We start from the raw sequence: 20,321 nt of genomic DNA, 5'->3' as shown, positions 1-20,321 counted from the left end.
AGTATATAAATAAAGGAAACATTAATTACAAAAGGGATCGAAGTAATATACAAAAATTCATTAATAAACACAGGATAGTCCTAATGGATACCAGCTAAAACTGCACATGTCCAAAGCAAATCAAAACGACCACACTTTGAAGCGCCACGAGATCAATTATTGACTTATTGCACAACGCAAAACCGCACCGCTCCGTCGCCAAACTCCCGTCCTTGACGTCGCATCAGTCCCCGCCGCCAACGACCCGCGTGCCTTCCGCACGGACGCCACCCCCTTCCCCCGCGCGCGCCTTTCTCCTCCCTCTTTGGCCGCTCCCTCGCGGACCGGCAGGAGCGCCGAGCTGATCGATGACTCGCCGATCGAGGCGCGACGGCAACTGCCTGGCGGAGGGGGCGGGGCGAAGGCGCGCGGGAAATAGAAAGCGGGCGGAGGCGCGGCCCCGCTTGCGCCTCGCTGCTCAGTGTCCGGAGCCCGCTCGCCTGGCTTGTCAGCTCACTGGGGGTTCCTTCGCTGACCTCACCGATCCGCCCGGGGGGGCGGTTGGTTGGTTGGTTGGTTAAAGGCTGCCGGTTGCCTCCTTCGCCCTTACTCTCCGCTGCAGTCGCTGCCGGCCTTTAGACTTGGTTCTGGGTCTCCCTGTGCGTCCTTCCGCTTCAGTCAGTCCCGACTAGCCTTATCGGGCTCTCTAGGGTCTCTCTAGCTGGACGCAGTTTTCATCTTTCTCGGCTTGTATTCCCTCCCCCCCCCTTTTTTTTTTGGTAACTTCAATGCTTTCCTCTTAGCCCCCATTCTGGCCGTTGCTGGGCTCGGCTGTACTTGTAGGCCTCTGGTTCCGGGCACAGATGGGAATCGACTCTCCTGGGTGGAAATGGTAAGGAAGTGGTCATCGCAAATCACATCATGGGGTGGCGGGAGACTCCTCTGCTCGTTGCAGTGGCGCTGAACTCGCCGCCTCTCCCTTTATTGCCAGAGGAGAAGCCTGGCTCCCAGCCAGCTGGCGAAGAGGAAGCCCGGAGGTGATGGCTCTGAGGACGATGAGGACTGGCGTCCGGAAGATGTGAGCTCCCTCTCCCTTGCCCCTGGACTGCAGTGTCTTCACGTAGCCTAATTCGCAGTGGGTAGCCGTGTTAGTCTGTCTGCAGTAGTAGAAAAGGGCAAGGGTCCAGTAGCACCTTAAAGATTAACAAGAATATTTTCTGGCAGGGTATGAGCTTTCGTGAGCCACAGCTCACTTCTTCAAATTCAGCTAGAAGTGTGCTGTGACTCACGAAAGCTCACACCCTGCCAGAAATTTTGCTCGTCATTAAGGTGCTACTGGACTTCTGCTCTTTTCTACTGCTAGTGACAGACTAACACGTCTACCCATCGTGATTCCTCTAGAGGAGCAGGCACCCTAGTCTTCTGCAACCAACATAGTGAACCGTCTTGCGGCACCTTATAAGACTAACGAATAAAAGCGTAATTCACAGTGGGTAGCCGTGTTAGTCTGTCTGCAGTAGCAGAAAAGTGCAAGAGTCCAGGAGCACCTGAAAGACTAACCAACATATTTTCTGGTAGGGTATGAGCTTTCGCGAAAAGTAGTAGAAAAGGGCAGTAGAAAAAGTAGTAAAAAAGTACCGCAGTAGTAAAGGGCAAGAGTCCAGTAGCACCTTAAAGACTAACCAAAATATTTTCTGGTAGGGTATGAGCTTTCACGAAAGCGAAAGCTCATACCCTACCAGAAAATATTTTGGTTAGTCTTTAAGGTGCTACTGGACTCTTGCTCTTTTCTATTAACGTAGCCTGTGGAGCTATCCCTCTTTCTGGGTTGGCTGAGATGCAATAAGTGCTGCCACTCTTTTACCTGTACCCGCTTTTTCCTTGCATGTGGGTCATGTGGTGACATGTAGCTACGAACACGCTATGCCCCCTTTTCCTCGTGTAGTGCATGTGGAATTGTTGTTACCCAGTGGAGCGCTATGTAATTGTTAAGGAGTGGTGTTAGGGAGGAAAATGTCCCCTAGATACTGGAGTTATATGTGGACTAGTGTATTGCACGTATATTGAGGAACGTGAACTTCAGAGGATGAGACAACCAGTATTTATCCGAGAACATGTTCACCGAACTGTATGATATGCTACTTTTGTAATGTGGTGATTGACTAACCTAGCCTAACTTTACACTAATTAGCCTAACTTTACACTAATTAAATGTTTATAAACGCTGTTTTGAGCCTTTTCCCTTAAAAGTAAACTCCATTAAGTTCACTAGGATGTGCTTCTACATTAGTGTGCTGCAGATTGTAATCTCTTTTTGTAACGAACACCAGTAACATTTACTCTCACTTGTTGGAAGCTAACAGTTGGCTTCACATTTTTATCCTTTCTTTCTTTGAGGAGCTTGGGGTGGCATGCCAGAGATACTAATTTCTCTACTTGTGTCATCCCATTATCTTTTCCATATCCCATTGCTCCCTTTCTTGCCATTGTTTCTAGTTTGGTTCTAAAGGAACAGAAGCAGATTACATACTTTTTTAAAGAGTATGTTTTATATCTTCTTAGTATCAAGCTAAGCAGTGCCCTTCAAAACTTATTTAAGGTGTATGTTACAGATAGTGAATATCAACTTTTTTAAAAAAGCAATGTGCTTAGGTGTTCAAATGATATGGCTGCTTTGTTAGCCAGTCTGATGTGTTCACTCAGCCCTGCATTTGCCATATATTAATTCGATGTGGCTGTTCTTCTGTAGACTTTCAAGAGGCAGAAACATGGCAACAAAACTGAGAACAGAGAGTGCTATATGTCATCTTTCCGGAAGCCCTTGACTCAGTTAACTAATCGTCCTCACTTCCTAGATGGTAGCAAACATGTAAGTGCTTTCCCTTTTTCCCATCAGAAGGCTGAATATAGTTGATTTGTGGGGAAACAGTACAAATTGTGTTAATGATTCTGATAAGACATGATTGCTTTGTAGATGAAATTACATTATCTTTCTTATGCTCTGGGCTTGAAGTTATGAGTTTATAGAGACACAGAGGCCATAAATCAGATAATCACAAGCACTGAGACTTCCCACAAACTACTTTGGAAACTCCAAGTTCTATACCCATTAGTATGATATTTTGCCTTTCCATATATGTTTCATATTTTGAAATCATTGTGATGGAGGCTTTTGTTGAATCAACTTCAGCCTAAATTTAGTAGTATAGGAAGTGAGACTTTTAAAAATAAGTCCAAAAAGACTCATAACTTTTAATGGACTATTTCATTTATAATGCCTGAAATATCCTGTGTTTTATGGAGGAAGATTTGGTTGATATCGTAGGTAGGTAATCTTTGGGTAGGCATACGAGTATACCTAGTGTAGGATGGCATACAAGTATAGAAACTGAAGTTCTGGATGTTAAACTCAATCTAAGTTTCCAGTGATGTTACTATATGGTATGTTGGTAGCTACTCTTTGATTCTGAATAGATTTAGTTGGCAGTATGTCCTATTGATTTCAGTGCAAGTTTCTTTCAGGTTTACTTATTGATTAACAGAAGTGTATTTTAAATGCTATATTAATATTTTATACTTTTAATCCTTAGGAGGCCTTTATCCGCAGCATTTTGTCAAAACCTTTCAAAGTACCCATTCCAAACTATACAGGTAAAACCATAAGGTTTTGTTTTTTCTATAGTAAGTTTTAGTTATTTTTGTTGCTATCCATTATGTCTTAGTCATCTTTTTCAAAAGTTTGATTTATTTACTTTATACCCCAATCTTTCTCCCCAACGGGGACCCAAAGTGACATACATTAGTTTCCTCTCCTTCATTTTATCCTCACAACAACCCTGTGAAGTAGGTTAGGTGAATGTATGTGACTGGTCCAAGGTCACCCAGCAAACTTTCTTGGCAGTGTGGGGGATTTGAATCTAGGCCTCGAATCTCTGATCCAACACCCTAGCCACTACACCAATAATGTATGATCCAGATACTTAACCAGGCTCATAGAGTGATTAAGGCCAAACCTGGAGACCCCAGCTACAGCCTTGGTGGTAAGGATGGGTTTTGTAAGTTACTGGGTTTTGTAAGTTACTGAGTGGCTTAACTTTAAAGGTCAGTACCAGCACCTTGAATTGAGCCTGGAGGCACTCTTGCTAGCCTGGGATTTTTCAGCGAGATAAATGGCGCCTTTTTATCCGACTGTCTCGAAGAATTCTTTCTCATTTCAAGCCTGATGAAGCTGTCAGCCCAAAAGAAATGATACACCAGGTTTAATGCAATGTCCTGTCCTGTCCTATCTAATCTATATACCTCATGCATAGACCTTTATACTTGGATTTAGTATCCCCTGAAAGTCAGCATGTAGTCAACAGAAATGACAGTCCTGCATTTTCTCTGGAAAGGTCAACTTACGGATTACGTTCTTTGTGTGATATTTCAGGCTCCTTGGGCTTTAGGGCACTGGGTATCAAACGTGCAGGAGTAAGGCATGCTCTCCACGATCCTTTTGAAGAAGGGGCTCTGGTGCTGTATGAACCTCCCCCTCTGAGTGCTCATGACCAATTGAAAATAGACAAGTGAGTTGTCCCTATTTTATCCTCTTCGTGCCCACCGTGGTTAATTTTCTTCAGTCATTTCAGCTCGGTTCTCATTACACTTGTTTCTTTACCTGTTCTGTGACTCTGGATTGAGTGTTGGATCTCAGAACTGACATGCAAAGCTGGCATAACTGGTGTGTTTCAGTACAGAACAACGGTTATTTCCCCATCAAGTGCTCTGAGGAATGGCCCACACATCCCTTTTCTATATGCGAAAGCCCTCCTAGATTGTAGAGGCTGATTTGATTCAGAAGACCCAAAGATATTATAAAAATGCACAGGTTGCTGGAAGAGGTGGTTAGAGCAGAAAACCTCTATCTGCCTGTAACTATTAATATTTATATAAACCTATGAGAGTGAAGTTCAGTCTCTTGCTTACCAGTGTTTCTTTATCAAACAAGAATCACAGAACATTCTCAGTGCTGTTTATTTGTGTTTCCCAAATTGTGAGTGCCACAGTAACGAATTAGTTTGTAGCTCTTCCTAGATGTAGTCAAAGCTGCTTTTGAATTTCAGGTCTTCAACTGGTAGTAGATTCTGAATCTGGGGATAATTGTGTCATAAGAGCCCTTCTCTTTTGCAAAACAAGATTGTCTATTGGCAACAATGGTCCTTATATCGCTTAGGAAACTTACTCAGGTATGTTTAATTCCTCAAGGGAAAAAGTTCCTGTTCATGTTGTGGTGGATCCTGTTCTCAGTTGCATTTTGCGACCCCATCAGAGAGAGGTGAGTGTTATGAGAAACCAAATGCAACAATAATTGGTCGTTTATGCCTGGGAATTTTACCTGAGGTTTGTTGCTCGCTGGACCCACACTGGTTGGGAATCTATGCACCAGCAGTCTCCAAGCTCAAATCAAGTAGTATTGAAATGTAGCCCCTTGAAATGCTGCTTTGTAATTGGTTGTAGTGAGAGAAAAGTTCCCCCACCCCGAAACCAAATTGCCGCATAAAAAAGCATTTTAAGAACAAAAACAAAAAACAGAGCTATCTGACAGGAAAGGGAGGGGGGAGTAGAAACCCAAGCCTTTTTTTAAAAAGCCTTCTCAAAAAGAACTCAGAGGAAGCAGGAAGCATTTGAATCCCCGCCCCTCAACATGCTGCTTTGTAATTGGCTGTGCTGTTTGCTGTAAGAGAAACCAAGCTTCTGTGTCCTGCACTTTGCCTTATGCATGGGGATTTCACCCGGGCTGAGCTCAGGAGAGATGGAAGAATCAGATTAATAGAGGAACAGGAAGTCCTGGGATTTGTGAGGGCTAGCAGCGAGGTCACCTCTAATGGTTGGAAAACTCATGCATAACTCCAAGGAACAACTGAGACAGACCGGGGGGGGGGGGGGGTTGAACGTGAATGAAAGTACCCATGCATGTAAGACCTGTGACTGTTTTGAGCAAATTATTTAAAGAATCTGAAAGCTAAGTTGTATTAAACTGCCTAGGGATTTTATTTAAGTTATAGTAAATCAACCTGTTGGCTGCTATTAGAACCATGCTGTGATGGATACAGGGTTAAAAGTAAACTCTGAGACTGAGGAATTCTGTCAGCCAATGCCTGCAGGCAGTAGGCAGAGTCTGTTGAGCTGACAGGAGTCATCTTGGAGGGAGAGAGAAGTTCTTGATCTTTTAGCTCTGAGCTCCTGAACTGTGCAGTTACATGTAGAGACTTTTAGAACTTGTGTGTTCAAATATTACCTAGCTTGTATAAACCAAACCTGAGTGGTGACGAGGGGAAGATTGTGGTAGAGAGAGAAAACCCTTTCTTCTGTCACTAAGTGGGAGGTAGCTCCTGAAATAGGGAGACTTCTGATTCTGTGTTTTGCCTGTGTTTTCTGAAGAGCTACTGATATTCGTAGTATTCTGCTTCAGGATATTTAGCACCAAAGTGCACATGAACACAGCAGTAATTTCTGCATGTATTCTAGAGGCTTTCCTATATGTGTGTGTCGGGGTAGCGCTCTAAATAGAAGAAGAGGAGGAGATGGTTTTTATACCCCAATTTTCTACATTTAAGTAGTCTCAAACCGGCTTACAATTGCCTTCCCTTCCTCTCCCCACAACAGACACCTGTGAGGTAGGTGGGGCTGAGAGAGTTCGGAGAGAACTGTGAGTGGCCCAAGGTCACCCAGCAGACTTCATCTGGAGGAGTGGGGAATCAAATCCGGTTCTCCAGATTAGAGTCCACCACTCTTAACCACTACACCACTCAATATACTTCAGTTCTGTGATACGACTGGGTAATGCAATATTACTGTATATTTTGCAAGTTTATCTGACTGAAGTCGAACATTCTTTTGTGCAGGGGGTGAAGTTCCTGTGGGATTGTGTCACAGGTCGCCGGATTCCTGGAAGTCATGGCTGCATCATGGCAGATGAGATGGGTCTGGGTAAGACCTTGCAGTGTATCACGCTGATGTGGACGCTCTTGCGCCAAAGTCCAGATTGCAAGCCTGAAATTGACAAGGCAATTGTGGTCTCGCCCTCCAGCCTGGTGAAGAACTGGTACAATGAAGTGGGCAAATGGCTTGGGGGAAGGATCCAGCCACTGGCTATTGATGGAGGCTCCAAGGAGGAGATAAACAAGAAGCTAGGTATGAAAGGTGGATGTGATGTGCAGCTTTTTAAAAAGCTGCTGGAAAAGGACATTTAATTAGCTGAATCACAGACCAGCTCCAAACTAAAGACTATGAACACATTTTTGCCAAGGCTCGTTCAGTTGTTGATTGTGATTCATATTGAGTAATTTAATTAAGGATATCTTGATGGCTGTGCACAGAGGCAGAAACAGCAGAGTTTAAAGGAGTATGAGTGAGGAAGTGCAGGCGCAGAGGAAGCTGCACTGTGGGAAACTTGGTAGGTAGGTTGTTCCTGGATGAGCTTGACTCAGTACCAACTCAGCTGTGGACTGGCTGAGATGGAAATATGGATTGTTAGGCACTTTGCAAACCCAAAGCACCGTAAAGTAATAGAGCAAAAGAGTAGATACGGAATGGAGGTCTAGAAAAGAAAATCTTCCCTTTCCAGTGGGTAAATAGTTTACTTGAACTAGTCTTTCATGTGGTGATGCATGCTACTCTAAACTCTGTATAAAACCTCTTAATGCTTCTGTCTGGCTCTCACATACCTTCTCATTCACCTTTCCCTCTACCATTTTTACTTTCCCCAATAGCTGGCTTTATGAATCAGAGAGGCCTTCGGGTTCCGTCTCCCATCCTGATAATTTCTTATGAGACATTTCGCCTTCATGCCGAAGTTCTACAGAAAGGTAGCGTTGGGCTGGTCATATGCGATGAGGTACGTGGAAGGCGATTGATGATTTCAGTAGTGATGGTTGATCTCCCAGAAATGACTCTGAGAGTTTGGACTGATGTCATGGGCATGGCCAGTAGTTTCTAATCGCTTGTGTGGCACCCTTCTCTCTCTTGGATCTTACTGTTCCATAGAGGTCAGGAAGGTTTATTTCTGCTTCTGTATTAAGTGCAACTGCTTCATTTCTCCCTACCCATATCTAACATGTTGATTATCTATTGTGGCCATTACTAATTACTATTACTCCTGATTAAATGGTGATATTTATTATGGCGGGGGGCATGTTTGTATAAAAACAAACACACTGAAGTCATCTTGAGAGTTACACAAGCGTTGTTTCCAGTCTAAGCTTGCAGTAGCTGAAGTACACAAACAAGTCAAGCTGAATTGTAATGTCATCATTGCTTCCTTGGATGCCAGCCCGGCAGAGAGAATAGCTAGAGGGTTGGATCCCACTATTGGTTCGATCCAGCCCTAGCTAGCGAGAGAGACCAAAAGAGAATGAACGTAGGCAGCTCACCAGCATTTGCTTGGCTAGGTGCACACCTGGAGCTGTCAGGACTCGCATCCTCTTTCTGTCCCTCTTCAAGATGGCCCTTCGGAGATGGAAGGAGAAGGCTAATCAAGTCAAATGGCCCAGCATCTTTACAAGCGAACCCTGTTTAAGACAGAACTCTGTTCTGGTGGCAGCCCCTGAAGAAGGAAAGAGAGATTCATAGACAGCGTATATTCTTCTGGAAGGAGTGTGCTTACTGATGAAAGTGGAAACCAGAATGGAATGATTTAATGCTCAACTGATAACTTGCAGTTCTGCAGTGTCTCGGGGAGAGGTCTTGTCCACCTATTTACTTGGGATCTTTTAAAGCAGAAATATCAGGGATTGAACCTAGGGCTATTTGCACAGAAAGCATGTACTTTACTGCTGAGCTAGGAATCTTCCTGTATGAATAGATGAGTAGGTATTTGAGCCTGTGTTTCATCGTAAGAATGTACTGTACAGAAATATTTATTGTTAAAATTTGCCCATATATAAACTTAATTACTTCAAGGAGCTATTGCTAGCCATTTGATTCTGAGAGCACAAATCTAGATAAAGAGATTATCTTCAAATTCCTGGTGTAATTTTCCTAAGGAGAAAAACATGGTTCCCATGAGGAACAACTTAATCCAGTACAATTCCTTTTCTTCACACCTGTTTTGTGGCTGTATTTGCCTCTTGCCTCTCTTACGCTGAGCACTAGTGGCACCCAGTGGATTCAGCATGTTTTAATAAAGGTCGTACTGAAAGGAGATTAGTAAGTGTGTTTATAAAGTGCACCTAATAACTGCTAGCTAGCTATCACTGTAAGATAGATGCATTATTCCAGTTCAGTAAAAGTAAACATGAATAAAATTATCTTTTCTGTCTGAGTGCCATGTTCAATAATTTGTTTTTCAGGGCCACAGGCTGAAGAACTCAGACAACCAAACATATCAGGCGCTGAACAGCTTGAATACACCACGGCGGGTGCTGATCTCAGGAACTCCCATTCAGAACGATCTCCTTGAATACTTCAGTCTAGTACATTTTGTCAACTCTGGGATTTTAGGTTAGGACCTTTAGCAACATAATCTCCTCATTGTAGGAGCTGGCAATTGAGCAGCCCTCAACTTCCCACTGTTGACTAGACATGTGTGTGGGCTTGCTATTGTATATCATATTGTCCTTTGAATCAAATGCACGCAGCTTTATGGCATAATCTTGTTCTACCGTCGAACGGCCTATCATTTTGTTTGAAAATCTAGAAGAATCAACTTTATTTGGAGTTGTTATTTTTAAAGAAGGTTGTTGTGAGACTCCATCAGAAGAATGTTTGTTTTCTTTGTAAGAAGCATGATGATTTTTCCAGCCATGCCAACTATTGCCCTCCCAGTTTGTCCCAGAAGTCAGTACCATGTTTGTCATCTTAGGCATCTGTTCAGTGGTGGAGATCTTGCCAGTATTTCAGATGCTCTGTTATGAATGGTTTAATTCAAGTATAGCAGATCTTAAGGTCATGGGATGGCAACAGAATTGATGGCTCTTTCTATAATGTATGGCACTTTTAAGGCTGTACCTCATGTAGCTAAAATGAATATTCATAACTTAACTTGACTTGAGAGAGGCTTTGAGACAACAGTGTCCTTATTAAGGATGAAATGGAAAATTATATTGTTTGAAATAGTATTGTCAAATGTTCATTAAATATTGATAACAAAGCTAGGTCTGTTCGTATCACCTGTGTTTCTCCTTTTTCCGGACAGGAACAGCTCAGGAGTTCAAAAAGCACTTTGAAATTCCCATCTTGAAAGGCAGGGATGCAGATGCAAGGGAAGCAGATAGGCTGAAGGGAGAGGAGAGACTGAAAGAGCTGATCAGCATTGTCAACAGGTGAAGTCCTCAAAAGACTCCCCCCCCCTCCTTTTATTTCCTTTATACTTATGCTAGGTTGGAAAGAGAGACGTTCACCATGGAAGCCCCTTGACTCGTTGTTCCTCTTAGGGCTGATCCTGATAGTCTCTATCAGAAGCTCAAAAAGTTATCAATTCATACCTATGGCTCAGCCTTACCAACACTTTGTCTGCATGGAGCTGGTGGAGGACTACAGATTTCAAATCTGAAAGGTCTCTCTGTTAATAACCTTGCTGAAAGCTAGGCATGAGCTTAAAGCTTTGTATTAGTGGCATTAACTTTGTTTTGCTTCTTCCTAGGTGTCTTATAAGAAGGACTTCTGATATTCTCTCCAAATATCTGCCAGTGAAAATTGAGCAGGTGGTATGCTGCAGGTATAAGAATACAGGGCAACTTGTAAAATAAAGCACAGACTTCTTTTTTTAATGTAAATGTCAGGTGAATTCACTATTGCACTGGAGCATTCAGATTTGGGTCTTTTATGCACGGGTTGTTTCTGTTGGATATGCTGCTTTCTCGATCCATATAGTATTTGCAGTTTAATTCTCAAATCACTCTGCGCAGGGGTCTGAAGCTGACCAAATAAGCAGGCTCATAGATTGTTTGTAATTATTTCAGCCTTCTTGCTAGTCGCAAACAAAAACAACAACCCTGTAGATCAGGCTGACGTCTGAAACTGACCAACACTTGCTGTGAAACTTACCAATAAGCAGCCTCATAGTATTACAGCTTTGAGGGGAGGGGTTGGATGAGGGGGAAGGACAATTGGCAAAAGTGAGAATGGCTGTGCGAAAACCCAGAATTGACAAATATGTACAGGACCAGCTTTTGATTTGGGATTGAGACAGACATTAAAGTTGGGATAAAACAGCACCCACAAAACAGGAAAAACATGAGGGGAGAATGAGGCGACTTCTAAAGGTCGGAAAATACATGCATTATGAAAACAAAGCCCCGAAATACTCAGGGGTTGACGATGAAGGAAACGGTTCACGCATAAAATGCCTTAGACTGATTGCACAGCTCAGCAAAAGTCAAAAGAAAAATCTCTTGAGAGTATATTGCAATAGGCATGCTGTACTGGCAAAATGTTCCTTGTGCCCTTGAGTTAACTTTCCAATTTGTGTTTTGCTTTGCATGGAAGTCACATAGATACCATTGTGCTGTGTGTGTGTGTGTGTGTAAAGGGCCGTCAAGTCGCAGCTGACTTATGGCGACCCCTTTTTGGGGTTTTCATGGCAAGAGACTAACAGAGGTGGTTTGCCAGTGCCTTCCTCTGCATAGCAACCTTGGTGGTCTTCCATCCAAATACTAACCCTTGCTGACCCTGCTTAGCTTCTGAGATCTGACGAGATCAGGCTAGCCTGGGCCATCCAGGTCAGGGTGCTAGGATGGGGGAATATGAATGTTTTGAATAATTTCCACTGAATTATCTAATTAAATGTTGGCACAAGGAACTGTAATTATTGGATTTATTATAAAGTTGTGACTGTCTGACATGTTTTAGAACTACTGTCCTCACTAAGATGCACTGATATATGTAAATCCCACTCCCCCACAACAAATCCAATCCATAGTCAGTAGAAAAGTCCTTATTGTAAAAATATAGAATATTTTTGATTTAGCATCTCTTGTATTCTGCTCACTTAGACAAAAAACCAAGGTTATTCAGCATTATTCTTTGTGCACTTGTAAAAAATAGTTATGCATTAACAATCTAAAGAAAACAGATGCTTTTACCTGAAACATCTACTTGTTCTCTTTTTTAATGGTGGGTCATTGTAGTATACTGGTTTGAGCGTTGGACCATGTCTGAGAGACTCAGGTTCAAGTCCCCACTCGGCCATGGAAGCTTGCTGAGCGACCTTGAGCCAGTCACACACTCAGCCTTACCTCCCTCGCAGGGTTGTTGTGCAGATAAAAGGGAGAGGGGAGAATATGGTAAGCCACGTTGGGTCCCCATTGGAGACAAAACTGAAATACCCATGAGGTGAATAATTATATTCTGCCTTTCTCCCCACTGGGGATCCCAGGCAGCTTATTTCATTCTCCTGTCCTCCATATTATCTTTGCCACAACCCTGAGAAGTAGGTTAGGTTGAAAAGTTCAACTGACCCAAGGTCAGTTTCCATGGCAGAGTGGGGTTGGTGCCTCAGCTCTGCCTGCCATTATGAAAGTATGCCTGCCCGTTAGGAAATGTGGCAATTGGTAGGTAATGGAAGCAAGAAGGACAGGATAGGTAACATTTCTTATTTTTCCCAAGCTAGCTTATTATTCATCTTCTAAATTCCACTTAAGTCAAGGAGACTTAAACTACTGTTAGTTCTAAGTTGGAAACGAAGGCGCTCGGTAGCTTTTGAAAATGTGAGCAATCCATGATTACCGTGGCTTTGGGTCTAAATCATCGAAATGATACAACTGTAGCTTTATATTAGTCAGTTGTTCCGTAATCACAGCCTGATCAGTGTTGCCTTTTTGCATCAGGCTGACTCCCTTTCAGTCTGAACTGTACAAACACTTCTTAAAGCAAGCAAAACCAGCTGAGGATCTGAAAAATGGAAAGATCAGTGTTTCATCTCTTTCTTCAATCACATCTCTGAAGAAGCTGTGCAATCGTGAGTAATTTGGCCACAATAACAGCAATTTATATTTACTTGTAACATGCCCCCGGGGGGTCTATAGCATCAGCACCACAGCTTCCCCTCCAACAGGATCATGCCATCCAAAGCACCCTCACCTGTCTGCAGCTCCTGTCCACACCAACAAAAAATGATGAGTTCTCCTTAACATCTGCTCCGGGGGGTGGGGGGTGCCCTTCTGCAAGGAAATGGGTCCAGGGATGTCTCGGTTACCCACTGGACTCAGAAATGGGGGGCTCAGGTCAAGCCCTCCCCCTTGTGCCTTGTCCAAGGGGGAAAATCAGCAACTGCCAGAGCTGATAGTCCAGTGCAGAGCTGGCAAATTGGGCCCCCTCCCCTGGCAGCTGTTCCACCCCTGCCCCCGTGAACTGAACCCCCTTGTGTGGGGGGGGGGCGGTGGTGGGAGGGGTTGTTCTGGGGGTCCTGCCTGCCCTGCTGGATGCGCAGCTTGAGTTTGAGAGGCAGCACGGCTGTGACGGCTCCCAGTCAAGAGGGAAGAAAATAGGGGAAGGAGGTTGCGGGAGCAGTCCCTGGCTTACCTGTCAGGGTGTGTCTGCCCCTTTGAGTCCTGGATGGGGAGCCAGGGTACCTATAAGGGTTCTGAACTGGGAGAGGTCAGCCACAGAGTGTGTGGACTTTGCTCTCCCATTTGGGTGTTTGCGCAAAGTGCTCCCCCGTAGTGCAAAGTACCCTCACTGTGCTTTTACCGCCTCCAAGGTGCCATGCCGCTTGCTCTAAGTCTACATGGCAGGGAGCAGTCAGACAGCATCCTGTGCTGTGTGCCCTACCTACTGAAGTGCTGGGCATCTTGCCCCAGCGTTTTATAGGGCTGGGGGGCAGCCATTGGTTCCTGGGGTGGGAGCTTGGCCAGCGCAGAGGAGGGAACATGATTGGTCACTCACTTAGTCGACATCTTAAGCACTTGTGGTCCTTATGGGCAGTAAAAATAACCTAAAATAGGCCCTATGGGTTGTACCACTGTTGTTCGCTGTGCAACTTTGCACCTGTAACAGAGGGCGTTCCTGGGCTGAAAGGCACAAGGAGCTGACTAAGGCCAGTCACACCCCCGGACAGCTCCCGTTTATGCTGGTGCAGCACCCTGTGCCAGAGATGTGCCAGTGTACAAAAGTGGCACAGTGGCGCTTGGGCTCTGCACCAGCATATCTTCAAGATATGCCGTCATAGGGGTCAGTAGGCTCCCTTCAGCCCCCCTCCTTAGGATTGTGCTGTTAAGCCTCTTTAAGTAACTAGAATGCTTCAGGGCACTTCTGTTTGGGGTAATATTCTTTTTGAATTGGTCACTTTAAAAATTTTATAAAGTGGGAACTCTTGAGGGTGCAAGTCATTGATGGCTGATAAAACACATGTTAGGCCCATGGTCTCCCACAGGAAGCTCCTTGGCTTTTTAATATGCCCAAGACTAATATTAATAAGCAGAGTTCATGTTTCTGCAAAGGACAATTTTCAATAGCGCAATTGTTTTTCTCCACTCTGTCCTTCTGAGCTGAGGAATGCTTACAATCATTCATCCAATCATGTTTGAGAGACAAGATCATAATGAATGCAGAGAACCTTTGCCTTTCAAAGTGGTTGTGAAACTGAAAAGGGTTGTACGATCATAATTACCACTGCTAGAAGATGCTTTTAACTCAGTAATTATCCCTGTAGGGCAGAGACATTGACATAGGGGTATATTTGACCTTGCATGATAAGTATATCGGCACATGTTTAGTACTGGACAAGATAGTTGATAAAAGTTGTCAACTGTCATATTTGTCCTGGCAAAATCCAAGTAATACGTTTTGTTAGGTCCAACCAAATTGACACAAAATGTTGTACACAATGTTGATTGCTGGGCTGTTAACATCATGTGAAATAGATGCTCCAACGATTTCTGATATTATCCGGATAGTATTGTAAGGGAACTATTTCCATCAAGTGAAGGCCAATCCTTCTGCCTTGTTAATGGTAAGTTCATTAACTTCCATGCATTGCAATGACCCCTGAACTCTTTTTCAGACCCTGCTCTGATCTATGAGAAATGTGTGGAGGAGGAGGAAGGGTTTGTGGGTGCTCTGCAGTTGTTCCCTCCTGGCTACAACATTAAATCCTTAGAGCCGCAGCTCTCAGGTAAACTTTGATGCAAATTATTCTCTATATATATTGGTACTGGGACCTGTATTGGGGATGGATTCCTCAATATTGTTTATGGAATTAGTATGCTGTGTGTGAATTTTTCATGCAGGAAAGATGCTGGTTTTGGACTATATCTTAGCAGTTACCAGGAGCACCAGCAATGATAAGGTAGTCCTAGTGTCAAATTACACTCAGACACTGGACCTCTTTGAGAAACTCTGCAGAACTAGAAGGTATGATCTGGATTAATTTCTGTTGTATTTCTGACTATATTCAAACACCATGGTAAATTGTAGTGTATGAATCTCAACTGGTTAACTTCATACAAAAGTAATAAATTCCAGTTTGTGTATAAACCTGCTTTATCAGCTTCTTGGTGACTACCTTCTGGCCAGGATGATATCTTCTCTATACTGCTGATTCTCTGGCCAGGTGGATGCAAGGGGCTGTGGTGCTCATCGCACCATGGTGTGAATACAGATGTCATAACAAACCAGAATTAGTATAAACTGTAGTTTAGAAACCCTACTTTGAAATGGTAGATGGGTGTCCACCAACAAACCCTGGTTTTTGTAAATCCAAGAAACTGTCATTTGAGGAAGCCATGGTTATCATGTCAAAGTGTGTGAGTATGAATGTACGCACACACACCTGTAACAGTGTGGATTATAGTCGGCCAACTACTATTCATGTTGCTGCTAGGACAGTCCTTCAAACTAGCGGAATTCTTTTAAGTGGAAATAGTGGGACCCGGTTGGTCCGACTGTGCTTGCATTAAAACTTTTGTTTTCTACAATGTTAAAAAAAATGCACTCATGGTATGAAACTGCCTATTCAAGCCATAGGTCTATCCAGGTCATTCTGAGTAGCAGCAGCTTTCCTTGATCTTGATACAGAAAAATAATTTCAATCGTTTGCTGTTTCAGATCATTTAATTGTGCCCGGGAACCTGGGGCCTTCTGTATGCAAAGCGTACATTCCGCCAGACAGTCCATGACCTTAATTTGTAGAACTATCTTGTGAATTGGAATTAAGCCACAACTCTTTACGATTTGTATTTATATTATGCTACTTTTTGTTTGTTTTGGCAAGGTACTTGTATGTCCGTCTGGATGGCACCATGTCCATTAAAAAGAGAGCAAAGATAGTGGAACGTTTCAATGCTGTCTCTGTAAGTGAAGTTTCTACGATCACGCTCTACCATTGTATAGTCCAGAGCAGGAAGTAATCAGTCTTCAGTCAAAAGGCCCTCATTGTTGGCTTCATGTATTTTACTCTCATGTCCCCCAATTAGTGAATTCTATTACAACCAAAAATTGCTGCACCTCTGCCTGAAGCAGAGATGTTGGTTATAAAGCTACCTTACAGTGGCGAGAAGCTCTTTCAGCTGGACCATCCAATAGGAATGTTCAAGGTTGTAACTTGTTGGGATGCATGAACATCAGTTAAAATAGTTGGAAAAGTCATTAGACTTTTTTCTTCTTTTCCACCACCTTCTCCTTGCCAGTGTTCAGGTTTGAAATGCTTTTCACTACTCAGTGATCAAGGAAACTCAGTGTGCCATAGAAAAGGGATTTGGGAAAGTGATAAGAGGGATGCTGCATGTGTCAGTCTGCCTTTGCTCTGTGTCTTCACAACCAAAACGTTTAAACCTTAAGTTTTCAATCACGGCTAATAGTTCTTTTGTATACTGTAGTTATTAACATTCATTGACTATCGATGACTGGTGTCTGACTGTATGTGCGGCTATCAGTTACAGTAGAGATTCATAACAAAGCAGGGAGAGTCCAGTGATTTCAGAAGCGGGAGTGGAGCTAGGCCAGTTTATCGGACAGCTTACTTTTGCTTATCATTGTATCTTGCTTATCTCTATCAAAGCTGGGCAGTTAACTTTGAAATGTGTGTTTGCTTGGCTTTCAATTAATACTGAAGGTCTTTGTCAACCTGCAGTCCAGTTTTCCTCCTCCAGTTTTTTTTACACTTGTCGTCAGTACGTAGCATTGACTTATTTTGTCTTGATATCACAGAGCCCTGAATTCATTTTCATGCTAAGCAGCAAAGCTGGTGGCTGTGGCTTAAACCTGATTGGCGCAAACAGACTTGTGATGTTTGACCCTGACTGGAATCCAGCCAATGACGAACAAGCCATGGCCCGCGTGTGGAGAGATGGTCAGAAGAAGACTTGCTATATCTACCGGTTGCTCTCGGTAAGAGCGGATTTGTATTTTATGGCCCTGCCATTCGCAGATATTGAAGATTGTGTCTGCTAAAGGGAAGAAACAATTTTGCAGGTGTCTGACTCTGACTGCCCAGGGCTCTGATGCCATGGCATCTATTAGGTATTTGTACATTGACACCCAGTTGTTGTCTGACTCTTTCCTCATAGTGCTACAGTACACATATTGCACTATAGAACTGGCTAAACCTTCACCAAAGGATGATTTCCGAGATCAACCATGTAATTTCCCCTGAATATCTTGCAAAATAGACCCATAACTCATTTAGAGATGGAAGGCTAATCTGTATGGAAGAGTAATCCATGCTTGATATTTAAAACTTGAATTTCTGCTGATTTCATCTGAGAAAGCGGGGGCGGGGCAGAATTCAATTGTTGAGCTGCTTCTGCCTTTGAACAGGAAGCACAGCCTATCCTAAGTTCCTGCTTTTCTGCCAGGAGTAATCTAATCCTTCTTTATAGTTTATTTCATATATCCTCCCCTGTGCTTAAGAAAACAATTTAGGCCAAGTCATAGATTTAAGCAAAAGTATTTTCATCTAATATTTTAGCAGCCTAGCTCTGGCCAGCAAGTAACTATATGGACAACTCTTTTTCTCTGCAGGTATTAAATTTGGTCAATTTTCAGTTCTTCCTTACATTCATGTTGAGTTTGTGCTGGATTAGTGTTCAGAGGGGAGGTCCCCAAAAATGGTGTAGGATGAGGAATGCTTGAAAGCAGTCCTTCTGACCAGGAGTCTCAGATGGTGTACAGTACAATACATCACTAGAAGCCAAGTGAACTCTGAAAATCAGATTGTGGTTAAAAACACACACAGCACTTGTAAGAATCCTCATAGTTTTCCCAGGGTGCAACAACTGACAGTGTTGTACCCCTGCAGACAGGAACAATTGAAGAAAAGATCTTCCAGCGACAAACCCACAAGAAGGCACTCAGCAGCTGTGTGGTAGACGAGGAGCAAGATGTGGAACGGCATTTCTCTCTTGGGGAGCTGAAGGAGCTTTTCACTCTCAATGAGACCACTACAAGTGATACCCATGACAAGTAAGTCTATGAAAGATGTGGATCGTGGGACATGATTGAAGTGTGTACTGATCCAGTTTTCAGTTGCTTTTAGAGATGTGTATGTGCAGTGGTGCTGTTAACCCACATCATCCCCCATGGCACTTATCTCCACCTGACCTTCAAGCACCTGAAGAAGAAGAGTTAGTTTTTATATGCTGACTTTCTCTATCACTTAAGAATCAAACCGGTTTACAGTTGCCTTCCCCTTCCCACAACTCAGACACCCTGTGAGGTGGCTGAGGCTGAGAGAGCTCTAAGAGAGCTGTGACTAGCCCAAGGTCACCCAGCTGGCTTCATGTGTAGGAGTGGGGAAACCAACCTGGTTCACCAGATTAGCGTCCGCCGTTCATGTGGAGGAGTAGGGAATCAAACCCGGTTCTCCAGATTAGTCCACCTGAGTTTAACATTTGCATAGGGTCCTGTACACATAGCTCAACACATTCAGACCAAATTTGTAAATGCTAATTTCATGGTTCTTAAGTCAGGTGGATGAGGCCTATTTTGTGGGACCCTTTTGCTGTGGACATATGTAGACCCCATGCAAATGTTAGCTCTAGTGCAATCTCAGTCTCCCATAACACACATAAATTGCATCTGGCCTTTATTATACTTCACTTACTTGAGGCTGTCTTACAGAGAGAGTACCTACAAGACTGGTTGCTTAGCTGAAAATTTGGAGTTGAACATTTTTCTTTCTTTGCCTTGATACTTTCCCACCAATTGTGAATGAGGCTTCTGTGGGCATCATGGATTAACTTACCATGTCTGTTTCACATGTGAAATAAAACACTGCTTGTAATCTGTTGCTCCTTATTGAAGCAACCTTCTAAATTGTAATTCCTCTAGGTAAATCTGAAACCTGCCTAAAGCAACTGGCCCTTCTAAAAACAAATATGCCCCGTTTGTTACAGGATCAAGTGCCGTCGCTGTGTGAATGGCCATCAGATCAGGCCGCCTCCGGAGGGGTCTGATTGCACTTTTGATCTCTCCCAGTGGAACCACTGTGCCGAGAAACGTGGGCTCCAGGACGCTGTTCTCAAGGCTGCTTGGGATGCTGCTGTCACCTTTGCTTTCCACCATCATTCTCATGAGGAGCAAAAGGGGATACCGTGACCTGTTAGCTTGGACTAATCCTTCTGAAACTCAGGGTATTTCACTTTTCTTCCATGAAAGGAGAACATTGATACCTCTATGGCTGTTGATTGGCAGCATTAAGGCAATCCCCCATAAACATATTAGGAAGACTCTCACTTATTCACAGAGTATACTTATACTGCTGAAGAGCATTGGAAAACCAGATGTTTAACAAAACTCACTTTTTTAAAAAACTTATTTCTGGAAAGGAAGCTTGTGTCTTTTTATCATAACATCTGAGTGTTTTTGGGATGAGGCCAAAGATGGTGACGGTTCAGAGGCAATCAGTAGGAACTCTTTGTATCTTTAAGTATGTGTAGGCAAGATGGCTTTGAAAAATAACTACTTATCTCACTTGGACTAGAACTATCAGAAGATCAGAGGTGACAAACCTGAACAGATCTTATTTGCAGTATCTGTAATTTTGCCACCCTTGGTTATTACATTGTATTTTGCTGGACAGCCTACTGCTTCATTATGTATGACAACCTATTACAAGGTAACAGCCCACAATTAGGTTTCTATTTTTCCACTTAAGTTGCAGTCAGATGTCATATGTATTCAGTTATAGAAAAATGTGCACAAACCCAGCTTGTTGGCAGGCTTGCAGGTGCTCCTGTTTTCCTTTCTTGCACTGAGAACTGCAGTTTCACTGGCTTGTGAAATATTAAGTGCAGGAATGTTGGTAAACTGAGTAAGTTTCCCCTCCCACTAGTCAAGATCATGAATGTTTTCTGATGTTCTTGACCACCTCCTCACCTGTGGAGTGTATACGGCTTGTGGGAAGAGTAATTTTACTTTGAAGATGC

General features: G+C 43.3%; 1 protein-coding gene across 1 annotated transcript; it reads left to right on the top strand.

The window, feature by feature from the left end:
- Window positions 1-830: 830 nt before the first annotated feature.
- RAD54L (RAD54 like) lies at window positions 831-19,508 on the top strand. The gene is made up of 18 exons (XM_056844561.1): window positions 831-871; window positions 971-1,057; window positions 2,729-2,848; window positions 3,570-3,630; window positions 4,409-4,544; window positions 5,224-5,293; window positions 6,864-7,152; window positions 7,731-7,855; window positions 9,309-9,459; window positions 10,154-10,280; window positions 10,601-10,675; window positions 12,786-12,916; window positions 14,960-15,070; window positions 15,186-15,309; window positions 16,169-16,247; window positions 17,104-17,283; window positions 18,194-18,357; window positions 19,290-19,508. Exons 1-18 carry the CDS (start codon window positions 869-871, stop codon window positions 19,489-19,491), a joined length of 2,235 nt encoding a protein of 744 aa, XP_056700539.1. The 5' UTR covers window positions 831-868; the 3' UTR covers window positions 19,492-19,508.
- The last annotated feature ends 813 nt before the right edge of the window (window positions 19,509-20,321 follow it).

The sequence above is a fragment of the Euleptes europaea genome, chromosome 2, assembly GCF_029931775.1.
Source record: "Euleptes europaea isolate rEulEur1 chromosome 2, rEulEur1.hap1, whole genome shotgun sequence".
Taxonomy (NCBI): domain Eukaryota; kingdom Metazoa; phylum Chordata; class Lepidosauria; order Squamata; family Sphaerodactylidae; genus Euleptes; species Euleptes europaea.
This window is presented reverse-complemented; position numbering and strand designations above follow the sequence as displayed.

Bases quoted from the DNA above. Each gene is read 5' to 3' on its own strand.
- RAD54L (XM_056844561.1), top strand. The intron at 3,631-4,408 runs GTAAAACCATAA...GTGATATTTCAG, and splicing joins ACCCATTCCAAACTATACAG to GCTCCTTGGGCTTTAGGGCA. The intron at 18,358-19,289 runs GTAAGTCTATGA...CGTTTGTTACAG, and splicing joins ACAAGTGATACCCATGACAA to GATCAAGTGCCGTCGCTGTG.